Genomic DNA, 23,445 nt, shown 5'->3' with positions numbered 1-23,445 from the left:
TTCACCAGCAAGTTTGAAATCATAATTGAGCTCTTTGATGGCCCAATATGCTTTATGTTCTAACTCAAGAGGCAAATGACAAGCTTTTCCATAAACCATTTTATATGGAGACATACCCATAGGATTTTTATATGCTGTTCTATAAGCCCAAAGTGCATCATCTAATTTCTTAGACCAATTCTTCTTGGACCTATTGAAGTCTTTTGCAAAATTATTTTTATTTCTCTATTGCTAAGTTAAACTTGAACACTAGACCGAGGATGATAAGGTGATGCAATTCTATGGGTAACATCATACTTGGGAAGCATTTTACGGAAAGCACCATGAATAAATGTGAACCACCATCAGTCATTAAATATCCAGGGACTCCAAACCTTGGGACAATAACTTCCTTAAGCATTTTAATAGAGGTGTTGTGATCAGCACTACTGGTTGGAATATCTTCTACCCATTTAGTAACATAATCAACAGCAACCAAAATATGTGTACACCCATTGGAGGAAGGAAAATGTCCCATGTAATCAAATCCCCAAACATCAAATGGTTCAATAGAAAGTGAATTATTCATAGGCATTTCTTGACGCTTACCGATATTACCTATTCTTTGACATTCATCACAAGATAAGATTAACTTACGGGCATCCTTGAAGAGAGTAGGCCAATAAAATCTAGATTGCAATACCTTGTGAGAAGTTCTATGTCCAGGATGATGCCCTCCATAAGCTTTGGAGTGACATTTCCGTAGGATTTGTCCCCGTTCATGCTCAGGTACACAACGTCTAATAATACCATCTACTCCTTCTTTATAAAGACGTGGGTCATCCCAAAAGTAATGTCTTAAATCATAGAAGAATTTTTTCTTTTGTTGATATGTAAAGCTAGGTGGTAAATATTTAGCAACAATGTAATTAGCATAGTCAGCATACCAAGGAGTACTATGAGCAACATTTATTGCATCTAACGACTCATCAGGAAAACTATCATCAATAGGTAGTGGGTCATCAGGCACATTTTCAAGCCTAGATAAATTATCAGCTACTAGATTCTCAACTCCTTTTCTATCAATGATATGTAAATCAAATTCTTGTAACAAGAGAACCCATCGAATAAGTCTAGGTTTAGCATCTTTATTTTCCATAAGATATTTAATAGCAGCATGGTCTGTGTGAATAGTTACTTTGGAATCAATAATATAAGGTCTAAATTTGTCACAAGCAAACACCACTGCTAAGAATTCCTTTTCAGTAGTAGCATAATTTCTTTGAGAACTGTCTAGAGTTTGACTAGATTAATGAATAACATTAAGTTTCTTATCAACTCTTTGTCCTAGAATAGCACCAACAACATAATCACTAGCATCACACATAATTTCAAAAGGGAAGTTCCAGTCAGGTGGTTAAACAATAAGTGCAGAAATTATGGCTTTCTTGAGTGTTTCAAAGGCTTCTAAACAATCATCATCGGAAAAAGGGATATACTTTTGCAAAAGACTCGTAAGAGGCCTAGAAATTTTAGAGAAGTCTTTAATAAATCTCCTATAGAAACCAGCATGACCTAAGAAACTACGAATACCTTTTATATCCTTAGGACATGGCATTTTCTCAATTGCATCAACCTTAGCTTTGTCCATTTCAATACCACTTTCAGAAATTTTATGGCCCAAGACAATGCCTTCATTAACCATAAAGTGGCACTTCTCCCAATTCAAGACAAGATTTGTTTGTTCACATCTCTGCAAAACTTGATCAAGATTGCTTAAGCAATCATCAAAATACTTCCCATAAACAAAGAAGTCATCCATGAAAACCTCAACAATCTTTTCACAAAAGTCAGAGAATATAGCAGTCATACATCTTTGAAAGGTAGCAGGTGCATTACATAAACCGAAAGGCATACGTCTATAAGCATAAGTTCCAAAGGGACAAGTAAAAGTGCTCTTTTCTTGATTAGGTTGAGAAATAGGTATTTGTGAAAAACTAGAATATCCATCAAGGAAGCAAAAGTATGTGTGCTTAGATAAAATTTCAAGCATTTGATCAGTAAAGGCCGGAGGGTAATGATCTTTTCTAGTTGCTTTGTTTAATTTTCTAAAATCAATTACCATTATATAACCTGTAACAATTCTTTGTGGAATAACTTCATTATTATCATTAGGAACAATAGTTATACCTCCTTTATTAGGGACACAATGAACAAGACTTAGGTTCCATATTAATTTTATGCTGACATAGAGTGGAACTAATGCCCTTTAAATCATCGAGAGTATATCCAATAGCAGCTCGGTGCTTCCTTAGAACTTTCAATAATATTTCTTCTTCATGTTCTGAAAGGTTAGCACTAATAATAACATGATATATCTTCTTTTCATCAAGATAAGCATATTTCAAAGTGTCTGGCAATTGTTTTAATTCAAACACAAGATCACCTTTAGGTGGAGGTGGACCTCCTAGAGTTTCAATAGGAAAATAATGTTTAAGTAGAGGACGTTGTTCAAAGAAAATCTTATCTATTTCATTTCTTTCATGCATATGTAAATCATTTTCATGGTCTACAAATATTGTTCTAGTGGATCAGTAGGAGGCACAACAATAGAAGCAAGACCAATTAATTCATTCGTACTAGGCAATTCTTTTTCATGAAGCTTTCTACTAAACTTGGAAAAATTAAACTCATGATACTCATCACCAAAACTAACACCGACAATTTGTTTCCCACAATCTATCTTAGCATTAACGGTGTTCAAGAAAGGTCTACCAAAGATAATGGGACAAAATTCATCTTCTGGGGAACCAAGAACAAGAAAATCAATAGGGTATTTTATTTTCCCACACAAGACTTCAACATTTCTAACAATACCAATTGGTGAAATAGTGTCTCTATTAGCAAGTTTAATAGTAACATCTATGTCTTCTATCTCTGCGGGTGCTATGTCATTCATAATTTCTTGATACTAGTTGACCCGTTGCGCCAAATGGCGCAGAGACCCGCTAAAAACATGTTGTCGATGAAAATAATTTTATTTTGCAAGGACATATTCAATATTGGTAGTAGAAAGCCCATGTGTTAAATCATGCTATATTGAAAATATGCTTATCATGCTGAGAAATATGAGGTTGAAAAAAAAATCATATTTGTGTAACATGTATAGACCAGTTAAGGAAACATTTTTTAGTTGAAAATATGGTTAGCATGCTAACACATTAACTCAGGTCTATTCTTGTTTATTCAATGTTTCTATTGTTGGTTTTGTCTAGTAATAATGCTAAAATTGAATGGAGGTTTTTGTCTACATTAAGATGTATAATAACATTACTTGTTGCATGGCGCAAGGTCCCATTTCAAACCAAGAGTTATTTGAAAATAAATGCTTGACAATTCGACAATAATAAGGATCCTCTTAATAATAAAATTTGAAAGTAACATAGCCTCAAACTATGTGATCAAGTTTTCAAAATGTGGGCATTCTCTACAATTTCGCTACATTTATTGGAACTTAGGAATCCAAGTCACGCTTTGTCTCTCCCCTCCCACTTGTCTAGAACCATAGCATTTTATCCTACACAGCCCCTTTATAGGTCAGATGCACTGTAATTCCTTCATTTTTTAAAGTAGCTAAACAAACAATGCCTTGCACAACGGTTGTCATCTCTCAGTGATGGAGCCACCCTCTATCGCCATCTCTTGTTTTTTGAAGGGAACTGGACAAACCAACTTTTATGACGTGTTTTTCTACTGTAATAGATGTGCAAACATGAAACGAGAAATCAAGTGAAGAAACAAGGACATTGTTGCAATGGAAGGGCAAACCAAGATTGAAAAGTACCACACCAGCAACAAAAGTTTATAACAGATATGGAAGTGATAATAAACAACAAGTTTTCCAAGATTTACAATGAACAAGCTGATTTGGCTTCTTGCTCTAAAATAGAAACATCTAGAGCACTTACTTGGTGACAATCTCACCAATTCAACGAGAATGGGAATATTTTCTACCCTTCACTCCTTTGCGGCTTGTAGAATCGAAGGAGAAAAGGAAAAACTTAACAATAGTTCTTGCGTGAATGAGTCACCTGCGGCACTGGATTCTCATGTAAGTGGTTGAATGGAAGCTTTCTCCCAGGAGCCACACACAACTTGAATATCCTAGATGTGTTTTCCAAGTTGTAGAATCCACATCAACCATCAAGTAATCATGTGAGCCTAATATACATAAACTGTAGGCAAAATTCAGCAACAAAGATAACATGCTTAGTGAGAAACTGGATAACAAAAGGAATACTTTAATCCAAGTTCAGATGAACACATAGAATGCCCGGGAACTTTTCACTAAAGTAACAATGCAATTATTCATAGCAGGTTTGTTACAGAATCTAACTATTGTTTAAGCAATCGTGGAGCCAAATTTATACCAAAAAGGGAGATACTCCTAAACCTTCCTATAATTCAACCGGATTTCATCCGATAACCTAGAGGCCGTCTAAAAGCTCCCCTTATTTTTTACCATGCTGTAGCATGTACGTCTATTAAAACTGCAAGATTAGCAATTCTTTTGGCCCTGAGCACATAAAGATGGCAAATAAACACATTGAAATAAGACAAAATCAAATGTGGCATAAGGTTAAAGTTGTGAAAATATCCAATGTTGCATCAAAATTGCATTGGAGGAGTATCTCAAAGAATAAAAATGAGTAGAACTACTAAACCTTAATATCAGTTCTCATGGTGACCTTCTTATAACTTCAAAACCAATGAAAATAAATTGCATTGGAGGAGTATCTCAAAGAATAAAAATGAGTAGAACTACTAAACCTTAATATCAGTTGCCATGGTGACCTTCTTATAACTTCAAAACCAATGAAAATAAATATATTACCATCCATAAGTAAACAATCATCGATTTTTTTATTGTGCAACTCAAACCCAAGTACCAAGAAAAATTATAAATGTGGTTTCAGAACCGTCTGAATCCTGAACATGACAAGAATCAAAATTACCAAGGCCAAAAAGCCTCAGTTTTACATTTGCAAAATCACGCAATAACAGACCAAGATATACATTGAGCAAAGGAAGTATCAAGAAAACTTTTCATTGATGCAATTCTATCAAGCATCAAGGTCACAGTGTCAATTAGTGTCCATAATCAACATATCAATATTTGAAACAAGAAATTCACTCATGCTTTGTATGGAAGTTGGGATTCACTAATAAGAAGCCTCTGAAATATCATCTGGAAAATTAATGGCAAAAAATGATGCATTTGGACAACATTGAAGCAGCAATAGTCAATTAGTGCCGTCAACCCATTCTTATAGCTGGGTGTTTAATCTAGACGAACAACCAATTGTTTAGGTACGCTATTCGGACAAAATTCAACATCGTGCATACTGGCAGTCATCTAGACGAAAATAAGTGTTGTCAAATTTAAGTTTCCTAATATGTGTACTTTCTTGTTCCCATTGATCAAGATGAGACACTCAAGATGGCCTGCATACTGGCAGACATATCTAATTCAACATTGTGCATCAGAATCCATTGGATTGACAAGTCCTTCGAAACTTTCATAGAGGCGGACAAGAAAATAAAATCAACAATAAGCCACCTGAAGAAGCCAACTAGCATATGTTAATTTTACAAATAGTAAAACATAAGCATTACCATTCCTTTCAGCATAGAAAATGAAAACGAGATATCTATTTACAACAATTAAAAATCATTGGAGCAGAGCACACTGCATAAGCTTGCAGAGTTGCAGAGTTAGAGAGAGAGAGGGAGAGAGGAGTGAAGAAGGATTGGGTGAAACTCACCTTGACATGTTGATATCAGCTATAACAGTTCTGTTCCTATCAAGAATGAACTCTACACATAATTAGTGATATATTTTTTATATACTGCTGCCATCTCCTAAATAGAAAGGTATAAAGGTTAGCTTAGGTGTCCCAACACAAATAACTTGAACTTATCTAGAATAATCCATGTAAAACTGAATCTTGCTCAGGGAACCATGGCAACTGAATCTCTTAACAGGCATACTCTTGAACAACAACAGGAAATACATGAATTTTCCATATCATGACAACTATTTAATTAAAATATTTATATCATACTCGTCAATCTCTAGTATAATAAGTGTTGCTTATGAAATATGTCTAGCTTGACGGGCTATTGTTAGAAAGACAGCTAAACATATTCAAACGATTAGTAGGCTAAGATAACATGATAGTACATACAGAAACAACCAGCAGGATAGCCAACATGATAGTACATAAAGAAAGTAGAATAGGAAGGTAGACAGAGGGGAGATCAACAAACCTTGATGAGTAAAACAGAGACGGAGCAACGAGCAGAACGTTAACACAGCAACGGGCAAGATTGTACAACCTACGAAATATAGAAAAGAACCGGTCAGAAAACAACCACGACATGCAAAGATGCATATGCAAGCAAGAAACACTCGCGGTTCAGAAAAGGAAAAAACAACCTATTTACCAGAGCTGGGAAGGAATAAAACGAAGAAAATAGACTAAACTGAAGAACAAATGTTAGCACAAACGCATTTCATCGAACAGGTTATAGGCGAGCAGAAGTGGCGTGCACAAACCTGAACGCGAAGGACAGAAGGACAAACGCGTCGACGCAGGCGACAACCGCAAGTAGAAACAAACTGCGCATGGACGAAAGAGCCCAAGCATGCGAGATTAGTAGGCGAAGCAAAGAGAGAGGTGAGGTGAAAAACACAAGAAGACGAGCAGGACAAACCTCAACCAGCGTCGCCCATCGAGCAAACAAGGGTCATCACAATAGATCATAGCAGAGTGCAGTCGAAGGAAGCGAGACGAACCGACGAGAGTCCAAGCTTAAACAAGCTAGCAGCGTATCAATTGCGAACTAATGATGGGAAATTCAAGCGGAGGCTAGCTTCATTTGTGTTTGTATATACCTGGACGTCGAACTCGACGATGGTGACGGCCGTGTGGTCGGCAACGCGGCCAAAGGAGAGCAGTGTGTTCTCCCGCTCGCTCGCCGCCTCGATCCGCCCCCGGCGGCGCCGCCACCGCGTTCATCCCCATCCGGCGGTGGCCCCCACCAAGGCCACCACCATCCACCGCTCTGCCAGTAGCGCGAACGGCAACTCCTGGTCGGGGCTTCCCTCCAGCCGTCACCAGGATCATGGACGTGCACGCCTTGTCCTCAGGGGCCCTATCGCGCGCGACCATGCCACAGCGCTCGCATGTCGGTGTGGTCGAGCCGTGCATCAACCACAGTACGCGGGCAGCGAGGGAGGGGCAGACGCGCGCATCATACACCCATCCAACAGACAAATGGGACCGTCCGTCTACACGGGCCCTTGAGCAGTGGCGTGCGACAAAAAAATGGTGAAAAAAGACCAGAGAGAATGGCAATGGCCAATGGGTACACCACAGGATGAGACCAAGCAGTCCATAGTGCATCCCAACAACTCCTTTCAACCCGGGCGAAGCGACTGGACACGGACCGAACGAACACCACTCGCCGATGTTTAGGACCATAGAGAACCTGGCCCACAAGTCATACGGTGGAAAGAATCTGCAGGTGCAGAAGCTGGGTGCACACGCACCAGCTGACCCCTCCACTCTATCCCCACAACGCACGACGTGCGCAAGGCGTGGGGAATGACCCACCAAAAGTGGTTGACTCACAGAAACTAAACCACACCATGTGACATGCAGCTAGTGCAGCCGATCAGCGGGACCAAGGGTAGCACAGGCCCACCCGTCATCAGTAAAGTATAGCCACGGGTGCAGAAATCTGGTGCATATGCGGCTGCCAACCAGCCAAAGGAGGGAATAGCAAAAGTGGGAGTGCACGACACGCGCATGCGGCGCATGAGGAGAGGCCGCCCGAACACCAAAAAATGTTTGACCCAGCCCATCGCCCTTCTCCATGAGCCCACAGGTCATTCGCCCCATCGTTTTCATCGGCCGGTCAAAACGAGACACGATGCAAGACACGATGATCCAACGGGAAGTAGCACACAGACGACCCTGTTGACCAGCATCCGACGGCCAACGAAGGCTGAAATCGGGGGAGTTCCCTGGGAGCGAGTTGCCCAGCCTCATTATTGGTTTAAATATAAGGCGTAAGGAATAGCACTCACACTAGCACCTATGTCACATAAACCATGATAACAGTGATCTCCTATTTTAAGTGAGATAACGAGCATGCCAACAACAGGTCTATGTTTATCCTTTTTATCCAGTTTGGCAATTCTAGCAGCTTCTTCACAGAAGTAAATAACATGCCCATCCATATCTTCTTCCAAGAGATCTTTAACCATAGCAATACTAGGTTCTACTTTGATTTGTTCACCAGGTTTAGGTGTTATAATATAGCTTTTGTTGACCACAATTGAAAATTTAGCATGTTCCTTTATCCTAACAGGGAAAAGTGGTTTCTCAATATAAGCAGAAGGAACAACTGGATCAACATTGTAAAGTATAGTTTCTTCTTTAACTGGTACCGGTTCTTTGATTTCTTCTTTAATAGGTGGGTGATATTTAAACCACTTCTCTTTAGGGAGGTCAACATGAGTAGCAAATGATTCACAAAAGGCGGCTACTATCTCAGAGTCAAGTCCATATTTAGTGCTAAACTTTTGAAAAGCATTGGTATCCATAAAATATTTAACACAATCATACTTAAGTTTAATACCTGACTCTTTACCTTTGTCGAGTTCCCAATCTTCAGAGTTGCGTTTAATTCTTTCCAAAAGATCCCACCGGAATTCAATAGTCTTCTTCATAAAAGAACCAACACAAGAAGTATCAAGCATGGTTTGATCATTACAAGAAAGCCGAGCATAAAAATTCTAGATAATAATTTCTCTTGAGAGCTCATGATTGGGGCATGAATATAACATTGACTTAAGCCTCCGCCAAGCTAGAGCAATACTTTCTCCTTCACGAGGCCAAGAATGATATATATAATTCTGATCACGATGAACGAGTTGCATAGGATAATTTTTTTGGTGGAACTCCAATTCCAAGATCCAATATCGTCGCATAGCCTATACCATGCCAATGCTTTTCCCTTCAAAGATAAAGGGAAAACCTTCTTCATAACTTCATCTCTGGCTAAACCTGCAAGCTTGAACAATCCACAAATTTGTTCTACATATATCAAGTGCACATGAGGATGTTCGGTTCCATCTCCTGCATAAGGATTAGCTAGCAGTTGTTCTATCATACCCGAAGGAATTTTGAAAGTGCAACTATCCCTGGGTGGTTTTGGTAATTCCTAACAACATATAGCTCATTGAGCTAACATTATTCCAAGATTATTATTTTAGGAAAATCTCAATGAATGGCATGGCATGTATGAGGAAAGTGGATCCCTCAAAATTCTAAGGACAAAAAGTTTGGCTCAAGCTTGAAGCTCAAGACTCTACATTTTATATTTTAGTGATCCAAGATCACACTGAGTCTATAGGAAAAGCCAATACTATCAAGGAGGGATGAGGTGTTGCTTAATGGCTTGCTTGCTCAAAATGCTTAGTGATATGCTCCAAAATCCTCAACTACCTTCCCACATCCACATATGACCTAAACCAAAAGTCAAACTCGGCCCCACCGATTCTTTCTATCCGGCGCCACCGAGTTTCAAATGTCATAGCCACTGCCACAAACCCTAGGCAAATCAGTCTCACCGATAGGGATCTCGGTCTCACCGAGATGGGATTGTAATCTCTCTGTTTCCCTTCATAACGTTTTGGTCTTACCGAGATGAGCGATCAGTCCCACCGAGATTGCAATGTAAACTCTCTGTTTCCCTTTTGTAACACTTCGGTCTCACCGAGATAAGAAAATCGGTCCCACCAAGTTTACTTGACCAACTCTCTGGTTAGCTTATTACCAAAATCGGTCACACCGAGATTACGTTATGCCCTAACCCTAACCATATCGGTCCTACCGAGTTGCATCTCAGTCCCACCGAAAATCCTAACGGTCACTAGGTTTGCTGAATCGGTCCGACCGAGTTTAACCATTCGGTCCCACCGAGTTTGGCAAATTGTGTGTAACGGTTAGATTTTGTTTGGAGACTATATATACCCCTCCACCCACTCTTCATTCGTGAAGAGAGCCATCAGAACATACCTACACTTCCAATACACATTTTCCGAGAGAGAACCACCTACACTTGTGTTGAGGTCAAGATATTCCATTCCAACCATATGAATCTTGATATCTAGCCTTCCCCAAGTTGCTTTCCACTCAAATCTTCTTTCCACCAAATCCAAATCCTGTGAGAGAGAGTTGAGTGTTGGGGAGACTATCATTTTAAGCACAAGAGCAAGGAGTTCATCATCAACACACCATTTGTTACTTCTTGGAGAGTGGTGTCTCCTAGATTGGCTAGGTGTCACTTGGGAGCCTCCGACAAGATTGTGGAGTTGAACCAAGGAGTTTGTAAGGGCAAGGAGATCGCCTACTTCATGAAGATCTACCGCTAGTGAGGCAAGTCCTTCGTGGGCGACGGCCGTGATGGAATAGACAAGGTTGCTTCTTCGTGGACCCTTCGTGGGTGGAGCCCTCCGTGGACTCGCGCAACCATTACCCTCCGTGGGTTGAAGTCTCCATCAACGTGGATGTATGATAGCACCACCTATCGGAACCACGACAAAAACGTCCGTGTCTCCAATTGCGTTTGAATCCTCCAAACCCTTTGTCGGTGTCAAAACTGGCGGATCTCGGGTAGGGGGTCCCGAACTGTGCGTTTAGGCCGGATGGTAATAGGAGGCAAGGGACACGAAGTTTTACCCAGGTTCGGGCCCTCTCGATGGAGGTAAAACCCTACGTCCTGCTTGATTAATATTGATGATATGGGTAGTACAAGAGTACATCTACCACGAGATCAGAGAGGCTAAACCCTAGAAGCTAGCCTATGGTATGATTGTTTATGTGTATGTTGTCCTACGGACTTAAACCCTCCAGTTTATATAGACACCGGATAGGGTTAGGGTTACATAGAGTCGGTTACAATGGTAGGAGATCTGAATATCTGTATCGCCAAGCTTGCCTTCCACGCCAATAAAGTCCCTTCCGGACACGGGACGAAGTCTTCAATCTTGTATCTTCATACTCCAGGAGTCCGGTTGAAGGTATAGTTCGGCTATCCGAACACCCCCTAATCCAGGACTCCCTCAGTAACCCCCGAACCAGGCTTCAATGACGATGAGTCCGGCGCGCAGATTGTCTTCGGCATTGCAAGGCGGGTTCTCCTCCAAATTCCATGTACCTGTTGAATAAAGTCCGGTTTCTTGTAGATGTTGCGCTCCTTGGCTTCTGCGCCCAATAATGGCCGTTCCCCACGTGTCAAACGAATATGAAAGGTCTGAGTGTTTTTACATTCACACCCCTAGCCGCGTAAACAAGTTGACCTATTTAAAGAGACGAGGATTTAGATCCAAACCACACCTTCCCCCTTCGCGAGTGTTCATCAGAGCGCATCCGACAAAGATCCATTCCACCATGGCCAGCCGTCGCGACTCCTCCTACCGCCCTTCCAGCGCTAAGCCTGGACATTGGGAAAGATGCTCCATCCCGCATAGCGAGTTAGTGACGCTCCAGACCAAGGGATTTCTCCCCCGGCCTATATGATCCCGGTTCGAGCCGGTCTTGCCGTCTATAACGGCGGAGGGCAAGCGGAGAGCGCCCATAATCCCTCCAAAGGAGAGCGGGTGTGCCTCATCCCTTATTTAATAAGGGGCTCGGATTTCCCATCCATCCATTTCTCCGGGGGCTGCTGGAGTTCTACGGCCTCCAGCTACATCATCTCACGCCTGCCTCAGTATTGCATATCGCGGGCTTTGTAGCCCTCTGCGAGCTGTTCTTGGGTGTTGAAGCTCATTTCAGACTGTGGAGGGAGCTATTTTGCCTCGTGCCCCGTTCCAAGAAGGGGTCTATGTATCAAGTGGGAGGAGCCGAAGTATGGCGCATCGCCGGGACCGGCTATCTTTCCGGAACCCCAAAGAAGGCGTCCGAAGACTGGCCCTTGGAATGGTTTTACATAGAAGACGTCCCGCTGCCGGATCCTATCCGGATCGTCCTCCCTGAATTCAACAATGCTCCCTTAAAGAAGCGCCTAAGCTGGCGCCCACGGAGCCCTTAGAGGGAAAGTGACAGGGACATTGTTTACCTAATAGGCCGGATGAGATTGTTAGCTCATTCTGGACTAACCATGATCGGGGTCATGGCCGCATGCATCATGCGAGGGGTGCAGCCGCTACAGTATAGAAGCCACCCCATGTGGGATTTCAACGGGAAGGACGACACCACCCGCTACGGCCGTAAGGGGCCGGATTCGGCTGCGGCTCTAATAAAGACCTTGTCCGCTTTGTACAAGGGAGAAAAGGAGGATTTTCTCCACGTTAACCCAAAGGGTGGATTTTCCATGTACAATCCTCCAAGCTGGGTGAGTGATCACATCTTGCCCATCCATTTTATATCCCCATTGTTAAATATTTAATCTTAGCGATTTCGACGCAGGAACTGCACCAGGCTGTTAAACAAATAAACAGCCCTCCTCCACAACCCGAGGACCCAGGACGGTCCCTTGACCCGGACTCGCAAGAGGATCCGGAGCTTTCGGTGGATCTGATTGATGGAGTGTTCCATCAATTGAGCAAGGACAACGCCCTGGTGGCCATTACGGCTGATTATCCAGGGCTAATCCCGGCCTCCCAGAAACGGGAGGCCGAACCTGCGGCGACAAGCCAACGAGGGGCCGCAGGGCCCCGTGGGCGGAAAAGAGGTGCAGTCCGGACCGGGGCGTCAGCGCAAAGGTATGGCGCACCCCCTTATCCCAGGTGTCGTACCTTCAGGGCATATTAACACTTGTGCCCTCTTCAGGACAAAGAGACCTCGCCGAACTATATTCGGAGAGACCGCCAATCGCGCCTCCACTAGCCAGGCTCCAAAGCCTGGCCCGGAAGCGGGGCCGAACACAAGGCGCGCACCGGACGCTCCTCCGACGGAGGATGTGGACAGGTTGTCTGCCACCAACTCTGAGGTGGAGAGTGCCATGAACCACAGGCGTCGCCGGACAATTCTTCACGATGCTTGTTTCTCCCAAGAGGCGTTAGATGCCTTTAAGTCAGGAGATGCGTACCTCTGTGCCGCTCAAAATGGTCTAACCAGAGCCACGGAGCAATATTTAAAAGACATATGGGTAAGAAAATTTTGGTAATTATATATATACCAGTAGCCCCCGAGACTTGAAACAGTTAAAATAACTGATTTAAGGATCATTTGTTATGCAGGTTCTTACAGAAAGGAATTCCCTACTGTCCAAGGAGCTGGAAGAGTGCAAAGCCCAACTTGAGGCCGCACTAGCCGCGGCAGGGGAGCCTAAGGAGGCCCCCGCTGGTAATATACACTTCGAAAGATAAGTATTTTGCGAAGCACGGCTTTGGTGCGAATCTGACAAATGAAATTGCAGATGGCGCCGGATTGGATCCGGAAAGGCAACATCTCCTACGCCAGCTAAAGGCTGGTGAGAGGGTGCTGTTGAAGGTGATGGGGGAGAAGAACGATCTCCGAGATGCCAACACCAAGCTGGGCGTCGAGCTGAAAGATGTTCGTGCCCAGCTGTCAGACTCCATGAAGGAGAATCAGCGGCTTCGGCGCGGCATATTTAGTAAGTGCTTGAACGAACCTTTTAAAAGAAAGTTCGGCGAGGAAGTCGACTAACAGAGCAATGTCCGTAGGTGTGCTGACAGGCCGTCCTGCAGAGGAGATGCCCGGTTCTACGGGTGACCTTCTTCCCGAGCTCTCGCAACTGCTCGATCGAGTTCGGCAGGCGATGTGAGGCGTCGCCCAGGCCCTGTGGCCATCCGTCTCCATGCCCGAAGGTCTTGGAGATCTTGCGGAGAAGCTAAAAGGAGCATGGCGGCGCTTCCGATTGTGGAAGATATCATCCTGCTGTCAAGGCGCTAGGGAGCCTTGGGCCATGGTGAAGATGCGGTACGCAAAGGCTGACCCCAACCACATGGCCGAGGTCGGTCCTATAGGGCCTGATGGGAAGGAGATCCCTGTAAGCTTAGTATACGGCCAAGTAGAGTTGGCCGCAAAGTATTCCCAGCAGGACTGTAAATTAGACAGCCTATTAGATGGTATTGAAGAGGAATACGATCAGTCAAAATGACTATGTAATTTAGTTGACATTTATAATGCCTTCTAGCCGGATTGTAGATCATTTGTCATGGCCGACCTTTTCGCTTCAGCCTCGGGACCTGACGGTCCGGAGTGTGTCCGAATTCCCATGCGGTTATATAAGAACCGGGGAATGCATGGAGACTAGGCGTAGGGGTCATTAGTGCGTGAACAGACAAGTGCCCGACTAGTTATGTTATATTACATGGTTAGTAAGAAACATCTTCCAGGGAGAATAGTTCCGTTAGGGGTTCCTTCCCATGGGAGGCATGCCCTAAGGTGCATGTCCATGCTGTGAAAAGAAACGCAGGAAAAACATCTGGGGGCGTAAAAAATAAAAAAGATCATCTTTAGTTCACCGACCGAATATTCCCTTAAGAATGCTAGCTTTTGGCTTCACCCAGTCTGAGGTACACGTCCGGCTGACCCGGCAGTAACAATCGCAGAGGTGCTCCCTTTACCACCTAGCCGAACAATCGGGAACGCAGGGGTAAGCACAGGAGCCAGGCAACCCAGCTTGGCCAAAACTTAAGTCATATCGATGGATATAATGGTGAATAAAAGGTACATGCAGAAGTGTGACGCATGTGTTGGGCATGAAGCCCGTATGAATAAGCTTCTGTTTAAAGAAGCCCCCAGGTTTAATGAGCGCGGATGGCGCGTCACTGTATGAGCCTTTAAGGGCTATAAGAGAGAGAGAGAGAAAAGAAGAAGAGAAATGCAAGACAGAAAATATATAAAAAATGGACAGAGGAATGAGACGAACATAGAGTCCAGCGCTAGGCACATAATCTTCAGAGACGGGCCGCGTTCCATGGGTTCGGCTCGAGTCGGTTATCCGATGCATCTCGCAGGCGTTACGCTCCACTAGTCAGGACTTGGTCAATTATGAAGGGACCTTCCCACTTGGGCTTGAGTTTGTCCTTTTTCTTGTCCGGTAGTCGTAGAACTAATTCGCCAACGTTGTAATTTTTGGCCTGTACTTCTCTGCTTTGGTATCTTCGAGCCTGTTGTTGATAGAATGCGGAACGGGCTTTTGCCACGTCACGCTCCTCCTCCAATGCGTCTAAGCTGTCCTGCTGATCGAGCTCGGCTTCTCTTTCTTCGTACATGCGCACTCGAGGTGAGTCATGAATTATGTCGCAGGGCAACACTGCCTCTGCGCCGTACACCATAAAGAATGGTGTGTATCCGGTGGTGCGATTCGGTGTGGTCCGCAGCCCCCAGAGTACGGAGTCAAGCTCCTCTACCCAGTGCGTGTTAGATTCCTTGAGGGACCGCACTAATCTGGGTTTAATGCCGCTCATGATAAGACCATTTGCACGTTCGACCTGGCCGTTAGTTTGTGGGTGATAGACGGAAGCATAGTCAAGCTTGATGCCCATGTTTTTGCACCAGAGTTTTACCTCGTCGGCCGTGAAATTCGTGCCGTTATCAGTGACGATGCTGTGGGGAACGCCGTAACGGTGTATGACCCCGGATATAAAGTCTATCACCGGTCCGAATTCGGCCGTCTTAACAGGCTTGGCTTCTATCCATTTGGTGAATTTATCCACCATGACCAGTAAGTATTTTTGCTTGTGGGTTCCGCCTTTAAGGGGTCCAACCATGTCAAGCCCCCAGACCGCGAAGGGCCAAGTAATGGGGATGGTTCGGAGGGCGGTGGGTGGCATATGGCTTTGGTTTGCAAAGAGCTGGCAACCGGTGCATCGTTGGACTAAGTCCTGAGCGTCCGCCCGGGCCGTCGGCCAATAAAATCCTGTACGGAAGGCCTTGCTTACGAGGGACCGAGCTGCAGCGTGATGACCGCCTAGTCCGGCATGAATTCCAGCCAGGAGGTTCTGCCCCTCCTCTTCGGAGATGCACCTTTGAAGGACTCCGGTAGTGCTTTTCTTATAAATCTCTCCCTCATGGACTCTGTAGGCTTTGGATCGCCGCACTATGTAGCGTGCCTCATTTTGGTCCTCGGGGAGTTCCTGCCTAGTGAGGTAGGCGAGGAATGGTTCTGTCCATGGGGCGATGATGGCCATTATTACGTGGGCTGAAGGTGTTATTTCATTGGCAGAGCCTCCGATTGTGTCAGAATGTTCGGTGTCGGGCAGTGCGGTTGGGTCCGGGGTGTTATTGTTTGGATCCCCTTCCGATACTACGGATGGCTTGAATAGCCTTTCCAGGAAGATGTTGGGGGGGACTACATCGCGTTTTGCGCCGATGTGTGCCAGGACATCTGCCGCCTAATTATTTTCCCGGGCTATATGGTGAAATTCAAGCCCCTCAAACCGAGCTGACATTTTTAGGACGGCGTTGCGGTAAGCTGCCATTTTTGGATCCTTGGCATTGAAGTCTCCATTTATTTGGGATATAGCGAGGTTCGAGTCCCCGCGCACCTCTAGGCGTTGAATGCCCATGGATACTACCATCCGGAGGCCATGTAAAAGGGCCTCATATTCGGCTGCGTTGTTGGAGTCCATGTACATAATCTGGAGTACGTATTGAACTATGTCTCCTGTGGGGGACGTCAAAACAACGCCAGCCCCCAGTCCGGCCAACATCTTGGAGCCGTCGAAATGCATGATCCAATTTGAATATGTGCCATACTCTTTAGGGAGTTCGGCCTCCGTCCATTCTGCGATGATGTCGGCCAAGACTTGCGACTTGATGGCTCGCCGTGGCTTATAAGTTATGTCGAACGGGAGGAGCTCAATGGCCCATTTTGCAATCCAGCCCGTTGCATCACGGTTGTTTATAATATCGTTGAGTGGTACTTCCGAGGCTACTGTTATTGAACACTCTTGAAAGTAGTGTCGTAGTTTCCGGGATGCCATGAATACCGCGTACGCGATCTTTTGATAATGCGGGTACCTTGATTTTCAAGGAGTGAGGACAGTGGACACATAATAGACCGACTTTTGAAGGGGGAATCTGTGTCCGTCCGCTTCTCGTTCGATGATGAGCACTGCGCTTACAACCTGATGTGTTGCTGCAATGTATAATAGCATTGGTTCACCAATATTTGGCGCGGCCAGGACTGGGTTTGTTACAAGTATGGATTTTATCTCCTCGAGTCCGGCCGTGGCTGCATCCGTCCATTCGAAGTGTTCGGTGCGCCGAAGGAGGCGGTAAAGGGGTAGGGCCTTTTCTCCCAAGCGGGAGATAAAGCGGCTTAGAGCCGCCACACATCTGGTTAACTTTTGTATTTGTTTGAGGTCCTTTGGGATATCCAATTGCGACAGAGCTTGGATCTTGGCCGGGTTTGCTTCGATTCCTCTACCGGATACAATGAAGCCCAAGAGCTTTCCGGCTGGAACGCCGAAAACGCATTTTTCCGGGTTGAGCTTGATGTCGTATGTTCGGAGGTTATCAAATGTGAGCCTCAAGTCGCCTACTAGAGATTCGACATGTCTTGTTTTGACGACCACATCATCTACATATGCCTCCACTGTTTTGCCGATCTGGCTTGCCAGACATGTCTGAATCATGCGCTGATATGTTGCGCCGGTGTTTTTGAGCCCGAAGGGCATTGTGTTGAAGCAGAATGGGCCGTATGGTGTGATAAATGCCGTTGCGGATTGGTCAGATTCTGCCATCTTGATTTGATGGTAGCCGGAATATGCATCGAGGAAACACAACGAATCGTGTCCTGCGGTAGCGTCGATAATTTGGTCGATGCGGGGGAGGGGGAAGGGATCCTTTCGGCAAGCCTTGTTAAGGTCTTTAAAATCAACACACATGCGCTAGGATTTGTACTTCTTTGGAACCATCACCAGGTTGGCTAGCCAGTCCGGATGTTTTATATCTCTGATGAATCCGGCCTCCAATAGCTTTGCTAGCTCCTCTCCCATAGCTTGTCTCTTAGGTTCGGAAAAACGCCGAAGAGCCTGTTTGACAGGTTTGAATCCTGTTTGGATATTTAAGCTGTGCTCGGCCAGCCTGCGTGGGATTCCTGGCATGTCTGAAGGGTGCCAGGTGAAAATGTCCCAGTTTTCTCGTAGGAACTCTCGTAGTGTGGCGTCTACATCAGGGTTTAACTGTGCCCCGATGGAAGCTATTTTATTTGGGTCCGTTGGATGGACTTGGAATTTGACTATTTCGTCCGCCGGTTTAAAGGAGGTGGACTTGGATCTTTTGTCGAGTACCACATCATCCCTATTCACCGTAGAGCGCAGCGCAGTCAGTTCCTCAGCCGCTAGGGCTTTGGATAGTGCCTCGAGGGTCAGTGCGGCTGTCTTGTTTTCGGCGCGGAGTGCTATGTCCGGATCACTAGCGAGAGTGATGATCCCGTTAGGCCCGGGCATTTTGAGCTTCATGTACCCGTAATGGGGTATTGCTTGGAAGATTGTAAACGCTTCCCGCCCTAGCAGAGCGTGATACCCGCTGCTGAATGGAGCCACATGGAACGTGATCTCTTTGGACCTGTAATTATCCGGCGTGCCGAACACCACATCTATCGTGATTTTTCCTGTACAGCGCGCTTCCCGACTGGGGATTATTCCTCTAAAGGTTGTGCTGCTTCGCTCAATGCGGTTCCAGTCTATTTCCATTTTTTGAAGGGTTTCCTCATAAATGAGGTTCAATCCGCTGCCGCCGTCCATGAGTACCTTGGTAAGACGAAAGCCGTCCACTATTGGGCTGAGGACCAATGCGGCTGGTGCTCGGGCTGTTCGGAATTTAGGTTCATCACTGGCGTTGAAGGTAATAGCCGTGTCACTCCACGGGTTTATTGTTGCAACTTGGTAGACTTCGGCAAGGCTGCGAAGTGTCCTTTTTCGCATATTATTTGATGCGAAAGTCTCGGAGACTATTAATACCGTATGGGTGTCTCTAGGGTGGCTTTCTGTGGCCTCCGGATTTAGGAGGTTTTCGCCAATTTTGGCCACCTGTCGGAGTATCCAACATGCTCTAAGGCTGTGAGTTGGTGTGGCGTCCTCTGTACTGTGAATTTTACAGGGTCCATTAAGCCATCCTTCCAGTACGGTTCCATGCCCTATAGAGGGTTTTTGCTTTTTGGTATTTGACCTGGGTGTCTGGTTATGCTGCACCCTTTTATTTCGGACTGGGTTTGTATTTAGGGTCGGATTGTCCCAAAATTTTATTTTGCTTTTCCAGGCGCTTTCCATCGCACAATACTTTTGTACAATGGACGCCAAGTCAGCGAAGCGTGTGATATCACGGTGACTTATGGCGTTGAGTATTCCCTTGTCCGTGCAATTATTGCAGAAGATTAAGATTGCGTCTTCCTCGCGGCAGTCCCTTAGCCTGTTCTTAACCAGGAGGAATCTAGCCCAGTATTGATGTACTGTTTCATCAGGCTCTTGCCTGATTTTGGATAGATCGCTTATGTTGGGGTGGGTGAGTGGAGTTAAATCCGAAGCCTCACCCCGTCTGAGGCTCAGAGGCCGAGGAATTTCTGAACTCGAAAATTTGGATCCCTGGGTGTTGTCCAATGAATCCAGCCCGTGCCTGACTCTAAGTTCAGGTCTTGAGTGATATCCTCCCCTCCGCGGGTATCCGGCTTGGAGGGGTCGGGAATCCGGACGTAGCGAGTCCTTAAGATAGACGAAGGGTCGCCGCACTGTCCCTCTACCACGGCAACGTGATGGGTGACTTGGGGAGAGTTAATCTCTCTCATATCGGTTTTAGGCCCAATCTGGTCGTGATCCGTAGCGACTCCCAGGGCGGCGAAGCGATCCAAGAGCTCGTTTATGGAGGAAAGCTCCATTGGATCTAACTGCTCGGTGAGTTCCGAACTGACATGAAGATTGTTTTCGATGGCTCGAGAGGTCATCATCGGCGCAGAAGCCGAACAGGCGGTCATAAGAAAACCACCTAGCCGGAGGGTTTGGCCGACAGCCAAAGCTCCCTTAGCAACGGTGCCGTCTTTAAAGACGGGGCGAGGCATCCTTCCTGACGGCGACGACACAGAGGAACTCTCAATGAAAGCACCAATGTCGGTGTCAAAACCGGCGGATCTCGGGTAGGGGGTCCCGAACTGTGCGTCTAGGCTGGATGGTAACAGGAGGCAAGGGACACGAAGTTTTACCCAGGTTCGGGCCCTCTCGATGGAGGTAAAACCCTACGTCCTGCTTGATTAATATTGATGATATGGGTAGTACAAGAGTAGATCTACCATGAGATCAGAGAGGCTAAACCCTAGAAGCTAGCCTATGGTATGATTGTTTATGTGTATGTTGTCCTATGGACTAAAACCCCCCGGTTTATATAGACACCGGATAGGGTTAGGGTTACATAGAGTCGATTACAATGGTAGGAGATCTGAATATCCGTATCGCCAAGCTTTCCTTCCACACCAAGGAAAGTCCCTTCCGTACACGGGACGAAGTCTTCAATCTTGTATCTTCATAGTCTAGGAGTCCGGCTAAAGGTATAGTTCGGCTATCCGAACACCCCCTAATCCAAGACTCCCTCACCCTTCCCTTTACATTCTTGCAAGTTGCATGCTTTACTTTCCACTGCTCATATACTCTTTTGCATGCTTGCTTGAATTGTGTGGAGATTGCTTGACTTGTCTAAGATAGCTAAAATCTGCCAAGAACTAAAATTGGGAAAAGGCTAGATTTTTATTTGGTCAAGTAGTCTAATCACGCCCCCTATAGACATACTTTCGATCCTACATGTGGTATCAGAGCTTTGGTCTCCATTTGCTTTGATTTCCATAGCTTTTGGCGGCCATAGCCTTGGTTTCACAACCTAGGAGAGTATGGGGTCTAGCGAGGGAAATTATCACCGTAGAGGTCCTTACTTTGATGGCACTAATTTTGCTAGTTGGAAGCATAAGATGAAAATGCATATTCTTGGACATAACCCCGCCATTTGGGCTATTGTGTGTATTGGCTTGCAAGGTGAATTCTTTGACGGGAAAGAACCGAACCGTGAAGCCACCGCGGAAGAGTTGAAAATGCTGCAATACAACACTCAAGCTTGTGATATCCTCTTCAACGGATTGTGCCCCGAAGAATTCAACAAAATCAGCCGTCTTGAGAATGCAAAGGAAATTTGGGATACTTTGATTAATATGCACGAAGGTACCGACTCCGTCAAGGAATCCAAATTGGATGTGCTTCAAAGTCAACTTGACAAGTTCAAAATGAAGGATGGTGAAGGTGTTGCTGAAATGTACTCTAGGCTTGCTCTTATCACAAATGAGATTGCCGGCTTAGGGAGTGAAGAGATGACCGATAGATTCATCATCAAGAAAAATATGATACTGTGTGCACATTGATCCAAATGATGCCAAATTACAAAGATCTCAAGCCAACGGAAGTCATCAGAAGAATTGTTGCTCATGAGATGTCACTCAAGGATAAAGAGGAACTTCACAACAAATCAAGTGATGCTTACAAAGCCTCATGTGAAGCCCCCACATCATCGAGTGAGAAACCAACCTTCAATGAAAAATTGAGCTTAATGGTGAAGAACTTCAACAAGTTCTACAAGAGTAGAAGCGAAGAGAGAAGCTCCAAGTCAAGGTCCTACAATGACAAAAGATCTAGTCGAGAGCGAAACTGCTACAGTTGTGGAAGGCCCGGACACTATTCCAATGAGTGTACGACCCCTACAAGAGAAGAGAAGATTATCCCAAGAGAAGAAGTAGAAGAGAAGAATCACCATCTAGAGAAAGAAGGAGTAGAGATGATCGTTACGAACGAAGACCCTCACGGAGAAGCAAGGATTCAGAAATAAAGGACAAGTCATCAAGGAGCTACACAAAACGAATACATCAAGCTCATGTTGGTGAATGGGTATCCGGCTCCGACTCCGACAACCACTCCGAGAGAAGCTATCACTCCAACTCCGAATATACCCAGGATGAAGGTGTTGCCGGTCTAGCACTTGTGACAATCAACTCCTATGGCATATTTGACTCACAAAATGAAGGAGTTGGAACGTGCTTCATGGCTAAAGGCCCAAAGGTATCACACCCCGAGTATGTTGATTTCAATAGTGATGAAGATGACTTGTTAGGTGATGATGATTTACTTGTTGACAACTCTAGTGATGAATACTGTGATGAAACGTCAATTAATCATGCTAATCAAGATAAAACGAATGACAATGATAAGGAGAAGATTGAGGCTCTAACTAAAGAACTAAACACTCTTAAGTTAGCTCATGAAACTATTTTAGGAGATCATCGAGAACTTTTAAGGACTCATGAAAAATTACGCTTTGAAAAGCTCAACCTTGAGCAAGAGCATGAGTTCTTAAAAGCAATCAATGATGATCTTCGTAAGAAAAGTTCTTCTTACATTGCCAAGCATTTACTCTTATCCACTTACATGCCTCAAGTCAAGTCTAGTAACAAGAACAAGAAAGATTCTTCCTCTAGTAGTAACAATAATCATGCTAAATCCAATATTGTTGCTTCTAGTAGTTCTCTTGATTCCACTAATGATTCTCTTAGCCAAGTTACACTTGAGCAAGAAAATAGCTTGTTGAAGGGAATTATAGAGAAAGGTGTTTACAAGAGCCTTGCCGGAAGTAAGCAATTCGAGGAAACTGTACGCAAGCAAGGAAGGCACCGGAAGAATCAAGGTGTTGGTTTTGAACGAAAGTTCAATGCCAATGGAGTTGAGTGGGAAGAAGATCAATACCCCAAGACGAAGTTTGTTCCTCAACAAGAAAAGTATGATCCTACTTCTTTCAAAGGGACACAAGCTCAAGATGATCTTCCACCACAAGACCACAAGCAAAAAGGCAAGGACAAGCTTCAAGAGGAAATTGATGCATTTGAAGAAGCTCCTAAGGCCTTGGTCAAGTGGGTTCCCAAGACTACTTCAAGTTCCACTTCATCAAGTACAACTACAACACCGAGGATTCCCATCAAGATGGTGTGGATCCCGAAGAAGAAGAACTAGAGAGTTCTTGAGGGTGACTCCGCCAACGTACTTCACTCTTATCATCTTGGCAAGAACAAGTGCAATCAACTTCCACATATTGCACTAGTTCAAGGAGTCACAAACCCTCTTGTTGGTAAGATAAGGGACAAGGTAACCTAAAAGCTTCCATAGACATCATCTTGTGTGTGCATCACTTTATGTCTATGGATATCCTTGTTTGTTCCTTGTGGGACTAACCCGTGTAGGTATTGAAAGTGCAACTCACTCCAATGGATAGCTTCAAATGATCTACATCAACATTGAGCATCCACATCTTCAACATCTACATGAAGTCATCATCGACAAAACCCAAGGTTAGTTCATCCCTCTTAGGGGGGATCTCACATCTAGGGGGAGCTTTA

The 23,445-nt window shown here is 44.8% G+C and overlaps 1 protein-coding gene across 5 annotated transcripts; it reads right to left on the bottom strand.

Annotated features, from left to right (window-relative positions):
- Window positions 1-3,067: 3,067 nt before the first annotated feature.
- Window positions 3,068-7,416, bottom strand: LOC125544201 (uncharacterized). 5 transcript variants are annotated; one of them, XM_048707801.2, is made up of 6 exons: window positions 6,938-7,416; window positions 6,757-6,863; window positions 6,599-6,661; window positions 6,310-6,378; window positions 5,805-5,840; window positions 3,068-4,214 (listed from the first exon to the last, which is right to left on the bottom strand). In XM_048707801.2, exons 2-6 carry the CDS (start codon window positions 6,804-6,806, stop codon window positions 4,067-4,069), a joined length of 366 nt encoding a protein of 121 aa, XP_048563758.2. In that variant the 5' UTR covers window positions 6,807-6,863; window positions 6,938-7,416; the 3' UTR covers window positions 3,068-4,066. The 5 variants fall into 5 exon arrangements, with proteins under 5 accessions (XP_048563758.2, XP_048563752.2, XP_048563751.2 ...); XM_048707795.2 differs by having other exon boundaries at window positions 3,082-4,143; window positions 5,805-5,901; window positions 6,757-6,853; window positions 6,938-7,411; XM_048707794.2 differs by having other exon boundaries at window positions 3,082-4,143; window positions 6,757-6,853; window positions 6,938-7,411.
- Between the last annotated feature and the right edge of the window lie 16,029 nt (window positions 7,417-23,445).

This window comes from Triticum urartu, chromosome 3A (assembly GCF_056163025.1).
Source record: "Triticum urartu cultivar PI428250 chromosome 3A, HENAU_Tu73, whole genome shotgun sequence".
Classification (NCBI taxonomy): Eukaryota; Viridiplantae; Streptophyta; class Magnoliopsida; order Poales; family Poaceae; genus Triticum; species Triticum urartu.
The sequence above is the reverse complement of the archived record's forward strand: the minus strand, read 5'-3'. Positions and strand labels throughout refer to the sequence as shown.

Coding starts and splice junctions, on each gene's coding strand:
- LOC125544201 (XM_048707793.2), bottom strand. CDS start 7,253: ATGCACGGCTCGACCACACCGACATGCGAGCGCTGTGGCATGGTCGCG. Junction 6,379..6,598: donor CTTCTGTCCTTCGCGTTCAG/GTTTGTGCACGC, acceptor TATATTTCGTAG/GTTGTACAATCTTGCCCGTT. Junction 5,841..6,309: donor TCTCTGTTTTACTCATCAAG/GTTTGTTGATCT, acceptor CATTCTTGATAG/GAACAGAACTGTTATAGCTG.